Source organism: Artemia sp. Qi Xiang Cuo, chromosome 13 (assembly GCF_049724085.1).
Source record: "Artemia sp. Qi Xiang Cuo chromosome 13, ASM4972408v1, whole genome shotgun sequence".
Lineage (NCBI taxonomy): Eukaryota > Metazoa > Arthropoda > Branchiopoda > Anostraca > Artemiidae > Artemia > Artemia sp. Qi Xiang Cuo.
The window spans coordinates 21,359,992-21,372,135 of NC_142806.1; the positions used below are offsets into that span (position 1 = coordinate 21,359,992).

A 12,144-nucleotide genomic window follows, 5' to 3' on the forward strand; every position below is an offset into this window, starting at 1 on the left:
GTACCCTATCTTATGTGTTGTTTCTTTTTTCATGTTTTTGTTACACCCTCTGTGCACTTCGTCAACCCTCTTTTACTTAACTTAATTGGACAAATTGGGACATTCCATCAAATTAGTATGTAAGTAAACGATTCACGCCTACTTTTTATTATGGTTTTCATTACTCTTTTAGAGGCCCCCTTTTTATAGGCCTATTTTCATAACATCAATCAAGCAATTACCCTAAGTTGATAGGGATTATAGACAGGCTAGATAATAATATTTCATGCATGTCTAACATAAAAGTGTAAACATAGAATGAAATATTAAAGAGAGTAGGGATGAATTATTTTTGGGCTTTCTGAAGAATTTTGTGGTAGGAAATTAGACGGTGTTAATGGATGAATATTGTTGACATGTTTTGATTTTCTGATGAAATGTTTGTCAGTTTTGCTCTTGAATGAAAAATTATTGGTTCTAAGTAAATGATGGTATTATGATTAGCTCAATACAGTGGTGCCATGAAAAGTTTAACATTTTTGAGAAATAAAAAAAAGTGCCACAATGTCACGCCTGATGTAAAAGACATAATAGTTTTGGCTGCTTTAATTTTTTAAACATTAATAGACCATCAATTAAATAAAATAAAAAATTAACTAGTTAAATTACTCTAAAATTAAACTAAACTTATTGAAATTTAACTTAAATTAAAATAAATTAAATAAATTGAAATCAATTTACACATTATTAAGATAATAATTTAATCATTTGAAAGGAAACTTAAGCTTGTCTTTGAAAAATCAAATGAAAAGAAAACAAGTTTTTTTCAAATGAAAGTAAGGAATAACATTAAAGCTTAAGACAAACAGATATTGTTTCATATATGAGCAATGCTGCCCCCTCCTAAACCCCTGCTGTTTACGCTGAAATTCGACTTTTTGTCCAAACCTTCAAGAAGGACTGAACAAACTGGTGAATTGGAATAAGAAGTATTTTAACCACTAAAAAATTTTTAGCGAAGGGTGGAGAGTTCAGGAAGGGTCAGCCCTCTCATATGTGGAATAATTTTAATTTAAATTATATAATTTCATTTATTAATAATAAATATCATTTAATTAATTGTTTAATTTAATTTATTTAAATAAATATATTATTTAATTTAAATTTTAATTTAAAGAATCATATGTGGAATAATGTTAATTTTAAGTTTTAATGTTACTTCTTACTTTCATTGGGAACATTTTTTTTAAGTTACTGATCGTTTTCAAATCATGGCAAGGCCTATCCAAGATATGATAGTGGTTACCACACCCTTAATCCCCTCTGTTTGTTGTTAAATTGTAAGCATTAATACTTATAAATTGGTTAGTAGCGTCCTGGATTGGAAACGTAAAAAATTGCCAGAGGATTAACACAATTTTTTGCCATTTAATTTCTTTTATGTAGTAGCGTAACCAGTGGATAAAGCGATCGAAAGAATATAAGAAAAATATATAAATATAAAAATATAGGTAAGATTTATATAAAATATAAATGAAATATAAGAATATATACAAAAATATAAGAAAAATAAATCTTTGGAACGACCCTAAAAAGTCCGTTCTTTTAATATATAAAAATAAACATAATCGCTGATAAAATGTACTATCCTAGTAACACCTGCCTCCCCCTTCTGGGGAATCCCTCGACGACGCTCAAGATGCCCCTCCACCCACACACAGAGACGTGAGCATGTAAATATAATGTTTCATGTTCCAAAGAAACGTTTCTCGGCAATCAGAAGGGAGCTATAACTCTGCAACACCTATTAAATTAATTTATTAATTTATAACCCCAACCCTCATCTATATTTTCCTGAATGCTCAGGGAAAGTTAGAACATTTTGGTTTAGAAACTGCATCCCCGGAAAATACCCCCCCTCCTCGTGGAAAATACCCCACTACGGAAAATACCTGTCCGTGGAAAACACTCCACTAAGGAAAATACACCCCCCCTCCGCGGCTGGTTGATGCATATAAGGGCTTTGAACCTCCACAATGGGGTTCTCTGATTCTTTTGTAGTTAGGGAGGGATGGAGATGCCTCAAAGGGTGCATTTCAGTGCCAAAACATCGCTACTCTCATTGAGCCTTCAGTGTAAATACAGAATTAGTTCTAAGTCAGAGACGAGGGGAGGGTGGAGGTAGAAACCGATATATAATCTCCAGTGCCGTATCCAGGACTTTTTTTTTGGGGGGGGGGGATATAAAAAACTTTAAAATTGCATAAAAATGTAAAATTTATTTTTAACCCCTATTGATTTCTGATCTACGCTGTTATTATGAAAGTAAAGAGTAACATTAACCCCACAATGAACAGAATTAATTCCGTATAGGAGGAGTACTGTCCCTTCCTCATCCCCACTTCCACTTCATGGTCGCAGAAACTTCGGAGGGTGCTCATTAGATCAAAATTGAGAGTTCTGGTCCTTTTTTATACGTCGAAAGTGATTAGAGACCAGTCGCAGGGGGTATTTCCTGCGGGGTGGGGGTGGGTACACTTCGGCTCCTGTCTATTTCAAGCTAAATCACCGCAAATCATGAGTCCCTCCAAGAAATTACCTAGGGCAATTGCTACATGGAGTTTGTTTTTTATCATGATTTAGATGGGAATATTTCTCAGATTACTATTTTTATACGTTTTTGAGTGTCTCCTTGTTTTCCAGGGCCTTCTGCCAAAGCCATTTCCCCTTCTGCAGGCGCCCATCCCGTAAATCGTATTATCATCTCAAATGCGGTTACGTCATTTATCTTAAATATTACCTGGGGAAAAAATCCTTTCCATCGTTCCAAAACTTTTTTTTTTGATCTTTTTAGCTGAGCTCCTTTTTGCCTGCATACCAACATAAATTCTTGTATGCGTACCTTATTTCGAGCAAAATAAAATAATGAAGCATAAAGAAAATACTAAATATAGGACTAAAGTACATGTAAAATTTCATTATTAACTTCAAATATGCTAAAAAAAAGTTATAAATAAAATTTGGTTCATTTTCGTATTATTTTAAGAAGAAAAAGAAAATCTTGTTGCGTCGAATGTCCCAAATTGGTACTAACTAAATAGGTACTGGTGCATTATGCGGGCACCGCAAAAGAAGTCAAGTTTGGTTAATGCTAATGAAATAAAATAGAATAAGATGAATATATAACAGTTTAGAAACAAATTTGGGCTATATATTTGCACATTAGAGGGGATGGGCGTAAAGCATAGCATATATTAAATACGTAACCTAACCTAACATAACCAAGGTACCTTCCTCCCCCTAAACCCCAGAAAAAATAAGTATGGATATGATATACGCACTTAAACCAAAGCCTTGTATTCTATTTCTGTAGAGCAGTCTCTCCCAAATAACCCGTTTGGCGGGTTTCATCTCGCGTTTCCTTGATACAGTGTATAGCGGTGTCCGCATAATGCAACGGTAGCACTTAATATACGTTCGCCACTCAATGGCAATAAAAGCATCTCCATTTTAAAGAATGTCTAATTAATTTATCTGCGTTTCTACTTTAAAATAATTATACCAAACTTGGAGGAAGAATATACCCGAAATTCATGGTTAAAACAACAGTTGATTAAATACCTGACATTGAATTCCACATGGGTGATTCTAACTCATCGTTTGCAATTCAAAATGAAATGAGTAATCAGAATTTATTCTATATCGGTGTTTGTTTTTCTTATTAACCGACAAAGGAGGCCACCTATGGCCATGGTTTGTTACCGGCGTAAGTGATTCGGCCATAAATTGACAAGAACATGACCCCCAATAGCGTGCTGCACATTTAGATTTTTCCGCGTCTAATTGACATCGAATCCCAAATAACTGTTGCTAATTAGACTCGTTAGAAGACCAATTATGTCCTGAGTTTATAGTGTAGTAACTTTTGTTCCCCTATGGGGGGAAAGCATTTGGATTTGTTTGCTTTTCGTTAGCATAAGACCTGCGGGGATCCTTAGTGATTCTGATTGTGCTTGTAAAAGTTTCTGATTTTGAGAATTGTATCAATATAATCTTGGTGATCAATAAGTCGTTTCTGGAGTTGCTGGTGGCTGCGACTAGATCTAATTTTTTTTTTTTATTAAAGTAAAGAGCGGTAATATTGTCAACCGAGGACAATGGAATTGTAATTACTGCAGAACGAGTATGAACAAATTATTATATATGCAGTCGTCCAAGTCAAGGCCGTATTCAGGGGAGGGATTAGGAAGTTTGACCGTCCCCGGGAATTTTCCAACTCGTAAAAACATAATAAAAATGCATAAAACACATTTTTGATGTGTTTTATGATTTTTTTTGTAAACCCCTTCCCCCGGACAAAATGACCCCCCCCCCCCGAAAAAAAATACTTGGTACGGCCCTGGCTCCAGTCCACCAACATCTATATGAGAGAAGGGGGCAGAAAATGAAGAAACAAAATAAAAAATAACAACAAAGGTATTTTTTTTTTTTGTCAGTGAAAGAGGAAAACGACACAAAGTAGTTATTTCTCCAAAGCCTTGTTTTATTAAAACCTAATAAAAAAAAAAGATCAGATACATGTTCCTTCTCATTATATTGAGGGATTGATTAGATCAACCCCCAAAGGAGCGTCCACGTTCCGTTACCTGGTGTAAATCTCAGAATGCCATGTGTGCTACACTGTTCCGTCATGCTTGGCAAAGTTTCCGCCACTCTTGGCAAATTTCCGCCCCACTTGGCACTTGATGTACGTGGTTTTTGAAAGTCGGGGCCCCCTCGATTGATCCTTAAAAATAATTTATACCAAATCAAACTTTTTAATTGCTTTTTTCTTTTGTGGTTTTTATGTTTTGTCTCTCAGTCACCATGAAATAGAACTAACAAGGTATTTTTTAAAATTTGTGGTGGGGGGCAGTTTCTCTCCCCCTGAATTGGTGCTATTGCATATCTGCAAATTGTTCATTCGTTGCATTATAACTACTATATTTTGCAATTGCTGTTATATTTTTTTCTCGAATGAAACATTTCTGTAAGTTCTTTAGATAAATATCTCCTATAGATAAAAATTATCTTTTGTTCTATTGTAGGACCTTTTTTGTCATTTTCTCGTACCAACGCTTATTAGGTGCTGATGTACTGATTCGATTAGATAGATATCCTAATCATTGAGAATATAAAGTTGAGTCATTCAAGTGCTTCACGGAAACACCTTAATAAAGCCCTCGGTCAAATCTGCATTTCAAAAGAAAAATAAAAAAAGCGTACAATTCAGAGGCGGTTTTAGGCGGAGACAGACGGGGCACTTGCCCCGGGTGCAGAAATTTTAGGGGCGCAAATAAATAATCTAACGACTATAATCGTTTTGTAATATTTGAAATTTTATTAAAATAAAATGTATTTTATAATGATAAATAAATAATGACAATTAAATGATTTAAATAATATAAAAAATAATCAAAAATAAATTATTAATTAATTCATAAATTGAAAACAATTTGGTTAATAAATGAAAATATTGTTAAATGTGGCCTGAAAATGTTGTGAGAGACGGGGAGGGGCGCTAATCAAGATTTTGCCTCGGAAACAATAGAGGCTAGAACCTCCACTGGTACAATTCTGGAAAAAATTCTAACATGGATTTCATTTCTAGACTGGTTTGCATTGGGCTGCAAAACATGGCAACCCGAATTTGGTCAAACTTTTGGCTGGGACACACTCAGTTGACGTCAACGCTAGATCGGTATTTTTTTATACAATTTTTTTGTTTATTTATCTGTATGTACTTTCTAGATGAATAGATTTAATAAAAAAAAAACCTCAGCTGTGCTGAGTTTCAACGATGACTCAGGTCAGGTCACTTGCCCCGGGCAAAGAAATTTTAGAGCTGCTATATTTCAAATAAATAATTTAATGGTTATAGGCTATCCAAGAAGGGGAGGAGTTGGCCATCCTCTTCAACTCCTCCCAAGAAGGTCCAATTTCCCTTACGACGTCTTCCCACCCCATTCGGGGACGACCTACTTCTCGTCTGGCCCTAGATGGTGGGCCGACAAGGACGATATTTGGCAATATGTCATCTTTCTTCGACAGAACGAGTCCTTTCTTTAGCGCAGCGTACAGCTTACTGTTTGAAATACGGACAGTCAGACGGGTACCCGAAATAATCCAAGAGTTTGAGGTTCATTCCATGCAACGGTCGTGCATATGATTTCCTGAGGCCTTTTCGAAGGAAATGGGTTTTGTCCTTCTCTTTGAAAGGGCAACTGTAAGAAATACTGGATTTTCAAGAATTAACCTAGTTCTATTATAACTACATCGCTAAGCTTGTTAACCCTTTATCCTTCGATTAAGATTATGCTGTAGAATAAAATTTTGAAAGAAGAGTTCATTATTTTCCTTTTTGGCGAAAAATTGATGAGCTTAATTAAGACTATATAATAAGCTTATTGAATTTTTATTCGTACGTTCTGAAAGTAGGCTTCAGGATTTTCCTTTTACCACATAAACAATGAAAAATAATCCTCTCCCATACGTATATAAAATAATAGAACAAAATGAATATGTAGTTTAACACATAGTTTTTTGGGGGGATTTGCTATTCACGATTTAAATATCAAGTGGGTGAGTTTCCCGTTAAGAGAAAAAAAATTAATCAAGTTCTTGGCATTTTCTTTCGTTTATTTTGCATATATAACTTTACAGGATCTGTATTGTATCGCATGTTGGTGTCTAAGAAGTAAAATACAGCTGGGTATTTAAAGTCATAATTCACGAGAGGGTCCTTTAGGACCTCCGTGCCAAATACCGATATACGTGCATTGAGGACACTCCTCATTAAATCATTTCAACGAATGCAACCGGAAAGTTTTGAACTAAGCGGGAAGTTTTTTTTAATTAGTCCCCCTCCCCGAAATATCGAGATCGTTATAATTTCTAATGTAATTTCTTGTTTGCTATATAAATCGCTTTTTTAGCTGGCCCCTTCCTTTTATGTTGGCTCCCAACCTAAGTAAACTCCTGTGTACGTGAATGACGTTAATAATAAATAAATTAAAAGAAAAAGTTGATGAACTGCTTCAACAAAACTAGATATATTATCCAGGGTAATAAGAGTTAACAGGCACATTTTGCAGGATTTTGGGTCCATTAATAAAAAGAAAAATTTTCGGCCGGCCAAAATTAATGATAATAAAGAAAAAAATTTGAACAAAAAATACCCATGAATTCAAGAAAATTGTAGGATTTTGGGGAGGGGCAGCCCCTACGCCCTCGCCGCATGCATCTATACGAGGAAATGTGGGACAATGGGAGAAACGAGATAATTCAGAGTCAGTGGAAATGTAAGTATTTCTACCAAGACTTCCGTTCAGCTGTCTTCAGTGCAAAAGAACAAAAAAGAGAGACAAGTGTACAAAGCAAAATAGAAAGACAAACCTCAAAAAAATTAATATTAAATAAAAAAGAAGTGAAGAGGAAAAGGATCACTTTTATAGGACAATTATAATCACCCATATTTACTATGGAGACAGCTCAGGTTGAGCTGTGAGATAGGATGGAAGTTTTTCCTCATTTTTATTCCTATGGAGGGACAGTGATGGTTCTGGCCTCTCTTACGCCCGGGACGTAATCTTGACTAGTGCCCCCTTAGTCTCGCACAAAATTTCCAGGCCAAATTTTAATAAAATTTTCATTTATTAGCAAAATCATTTTCAATTTATTAGTTAATAGTTTGTTTTTTAATTTATTATTTAAATTAATTAATTACTTTAATTAAATTATTATAATTATTAAATTGTTCTGATTTTATTAATTATTTTCGTTTGTTAACTGCGCCCTCTACTTTATTGATAAAATTAAAAAATACAACATAATTATTACTGCTATATTATTTGTTTGAAATTTTGCGCCACCTAAAATTTCTGCGCCCGGGGCAAGAGCCCACTCTGTTCCTCCCCCAAAACCACCTCTGTGGAGGGATCCCTTCTGTTTTCCCTGTATTTATCTATTTCAAATCCCCATCTTTGATTTTGCATTCGATAATCGATCTTTCGTCTTGAATGTATTTTACAATAGAAGCAATAAATCCAAACTGTCTCTAAATGAGGTAACTTAGTTGCAGTGCACACCGTACAATACTATAATTATCATATTGCAATACTCATATATCAAATCATCATTTGACAAGCATTTTGCATTTGACACGAATTTCGCTCAGCGAGCTACATTGTCATATCCCATATTGTCAGAACCTTAAAATGAGCAGAGCAATGTGGTTGCCATGTTTTATTCATATTGTTGACTGTCGCTTTTTTTTATGTTTTCACTTTTATCCAGGACTCAAATTATGTCTGCGTGTATACATAAGAATTCTTTTCTTTATCCACCTTAGGAATTTTAATTAGTACATCCTCAGTAAAGATACTTGGTGTAAAACATAATACCGACATTACTGCGTATTATGTATTAATGCATGTGCGTGTGCTAGTCTTTATGCTAATATGTACAATTTTTTGCCCTGTTGGAATCTTTGAAGATAATCTTAGCCCAAGTGCTTACCTACAGGGGAGGGGGCATGTTCCCTGGAAATTTGGGACTATAATTAATTATAAGGAAACTAAAGGAAAGAGAGCAGAATAGGGAAAAACGATGGAAAAAATGTGTGTTGCCCCATTGTTAGCTGCCTGCGAATAGATTTTGATCCTTAATAAGGAAAATATAAGTTCTAATTTTCGCCCGAGTAACCCTATTCCAGTTTTCCAAAAATATTTTCTCTATATGACTTGGTTGGAGCAAAAAAAAAAAAAAGAAAAAAATAAATAAAAATCTTCATAGTAATGAATGCTAAATAAATAGCGATCCTTGTTAATTACGAAAGTATAATAGCCTAACTATTGATAACATTCAATCAAAGATTCCACTCTTTATGGGGATCCTAAATATGTATTTGTTTATTCGTAATTAGTGCAGTTATCAGTACACAAGAAAGTATCTTTAATTATAGAAAACACAAGGAAAACAACTTAATAAGGGGCAATTTCGGTAAAAATTTGACGTCAATCTTTGCTTGCATTGCAAGTTACCCATGAGCTGATATATGAAGCCACTATAATAAAAAATTCTTCCCCTGAACGGAATGCTAAGAATTTCTGTATTTTTCCCATGAACGGATACGTTTTTGGTGTTTTATTGTCATTTTTTTCTAGGAGTGATTGTATTTATCCAGTTGTCACTTTGAAAAAGATTTATTATTTTACAGTTATGAAGCATAAAGGTGTCAAATATACTGGCTTATGGTATTGAAAATTAAATTAAAAATATTGAATTAAAATTTTTTATTTGATTTTCTTAATCTTAGTTTTAATGTTTTACTTTAGACAAACTACTTTGATAATGCGTTTCTTTTTTATAAACACTGAGTCTCAAGGTATTAAATATTTTGGTGTTTGATAACCAAGTTCAAAACTGTCGATATTGTTAAAAAATATCCGTCCAACGCTTCAGCATTGCTCAACAGAACGGAATGCTGGAAGCTAATACCTTATGTTTTTTCAAGTAGGCTGTTGCTTTGGGTATTTTTGTAATTACATACTTTATTCATTTTTATATACTTTTACTTTAATTGATATGCTTTCTCCATTGCCTTTAGAAAAATGCTTGTCTCTAAATAAAACAAGTTTTTTCAACTGAAAGTAAGGATTAATGTTGCTTCTTACTTTCAGTTGCAAAAAGTTGTTTTTTTTTAAATCGTTTTTTAAATAAGGCCCGGATACCTGGCTCCACCTCCACGGGAAAACCCTCTTCCTCATAGAAATATCCTCTGGATAATTCAATCCAGGCAAAAATTCAACTCGGACAATTACCCTTAACATCTCCACGCGTAAAATTGAATCGGTAAAGAGAAAGCAAGAAATAAAAAAGAAATTTCATATAGGAATTCTGGCAAATTCGGCCAGTGTAAAATTTCTCATGAAAAGTCCATCCCCTGGAAACTTCCCTCTCCATTAAAAATTTTCACAGAAGAAAATTTGTCCTCCCATCCCCCACCCGAAAAATGTATGCATTCTTCCCAGTAACAAATGAAACAATCGGCAAATCTCATTGCTTAAAAACCTTTCCCTAGGGGCTGTAGGGGATCATTTTATCTCCAAAGACATAGTAATTGGGCCTTTCAACTATGCTGAGCATAAAATGCTTTCTCAAAATTTTTTTTCGGACGATTTTGGAAAAAAAGTGGCGTAGGAAAGGGCCTAGTTGCCCTCCAATCTTTTGGGTCACTTAAAAAGGGCACTAGAGCTTTTCATCTTTGTTAGAATGAGCCCTCTTTTGACGTTCTAGGCCCACTGGGTCGATACGATCACCCCTGGAAACAAAAAACAAATAAACACGCAATCGTGATTTTTCTTCTGCCAAAAATTACAAAATTCTACATTTTTGTAGGTATGAGCTTGAAACCATCACAGTAGAGTTCTTTGATACACTGAATCTGATTGCATGATTTTCAGTGAAATTATATGGCTTCAAGGGGGCCTTGCCCTCTTTTTTGGAAATCAGACAAAACCTCTTAGACCCATAACTTCTGATGGGTAAGACTAAACTTAATAAAACTTATAAATTTGGAATCATAGAATAATAAGCCCATTCATTCGATATATATACTGGTATGAAAATTCCCTTTTTTAGAGTTTAGAGTTACACTCTTTGCTCTATCAACCGATATCTGTTGTCTCAAAGTCGTTGCTTATCTGATTCCAAATCCGAGAAGTTTGCCGTTCTAGTTCTTTCACAAATTCGAGTTTTTTTTAGGTTGATGTTGAGGGTGAATTTTTTTAATGTATTAATTAAAAAAAAAACTTTCCAAAAAATAAGTTTTTCAAAAAGTAAAGGCCATTTTAAACTTAATCTTAAACTTAAATATATCTTAAAGCAAGTAATGCTTAGATTGAATATGAAAATCAAGCTAAAAACGAAAAAAAAGATTTTCCTATTGAAGTATAAATGAAACTTAAAACGAACGGAAATTAAATAAACAATCAATGCAAACAATAGATATTAGTGTAAATGAATAAATAAATCTTAAAACGAATTTAAATTGAATATACAAATCAAGCTTGAAACGAACAAAAATCACTGCAGACAAGAGTTTGGATATCGCCTCCTTCTCTCACTGTAAAATGCTAAAACCTACTGCGTCATTGTTTGGGGGGGCTAGTTGCCCTCGGATGTCTTTTGGCTCCTAAAAAGTGAACTAGAACTTTCAATTTCCAATCAAATGAGCCACTTCTCAAGTTTATACGAGCATCCCTTTCATAAGAACCATATACGCTCCCAGGACAATACTTAAAACGCCTACCCCTCGGGCCCTGGGGGTTATGTTGAAACCGGAGTTTTTGTTATCTAATTCTGGGACAATTGTCAAAAAACTGTTTATCTCAAAATCTGTAGCGGATGGGGTTGGTGAAAAAGGGCGTGGGGGGGGGGCTAGTTGCCCTTAAATTTCTTGAATCTTAAAAAGTGAACTAGAACTTTCAATTTCCAATCAAATGAGCTTTCCATGAAGTTTATACAAGCATCCCTTTTCGTAAGAGCCATACTTGCCTTTAGGGCATAACTTAGAACGCTTTCCCCAGCCGTGGGGGGTTGTATTGACACCGAAGTTTTTGTTATCCGACCTTTGAAGTATTTTTAGTAAAATATCTATCTCAAAATTTTCATCAGATGGGTTCGGAAAAAGAAGGCGTGGGGGGGGGGGGGGGTAGTTGCCCTCCGATATTTTTTGACTATTAAAAAGTGAACTCGAACTTTCAATTTCCAATCCAGTGAGCCCTCTGAAGTTTATACGAGCATCCCTTTCATAAGAACCATATATGCCCCAGGGCATAACTTACAACACCTGCCCCCGGGCCCTGGGGATTGTATCGACACCTGAGTTTTTGTTATGTGACCTTTGAACAATTTTTAACTTTATGACCATCTCAAAATTTTTTTATCAGAGGCATTTGGAGAAAAAGGGGTGTGAGAGGGAAGGGGGCTAGTTGCCCTCCTATCTCTTTTGAACCTCAAAAACTGATCTTGAACTTTTAATTTCCAATCGAATGAGCCCTCTCTGAAGTTTTCACGAGCATCCCTTCCATATGATCAATATTTTCCCCCAGGACATAACTTACG

The 12,144-nt window shown here is 34.7% G+C and overlaps 1 protein-coding gene across 1 annotated transcript in view; it reads left to right on the forward strand.

Annotated features, from left to right (window-relative positions):
* Nucleotides 1–12,144, forward strand: part of sowah (ankyrin repeat domain family member sosondowah) — a 219,580-nt gene that overhangs the window by 134,802 nt on the left and 72,634 nt on the right. The window contains exon 8 of the mRNA XM_089098935.1: nucleotides 5,630–5,719. Coding sequence (XP_088955061.1) covers nucleotides 5,630–5,719 — 90 coding nt within the window. The remainder of the gene's footprint in view (nucleotides 1–5,629; nucleotides 5,720–12,144) is intronic.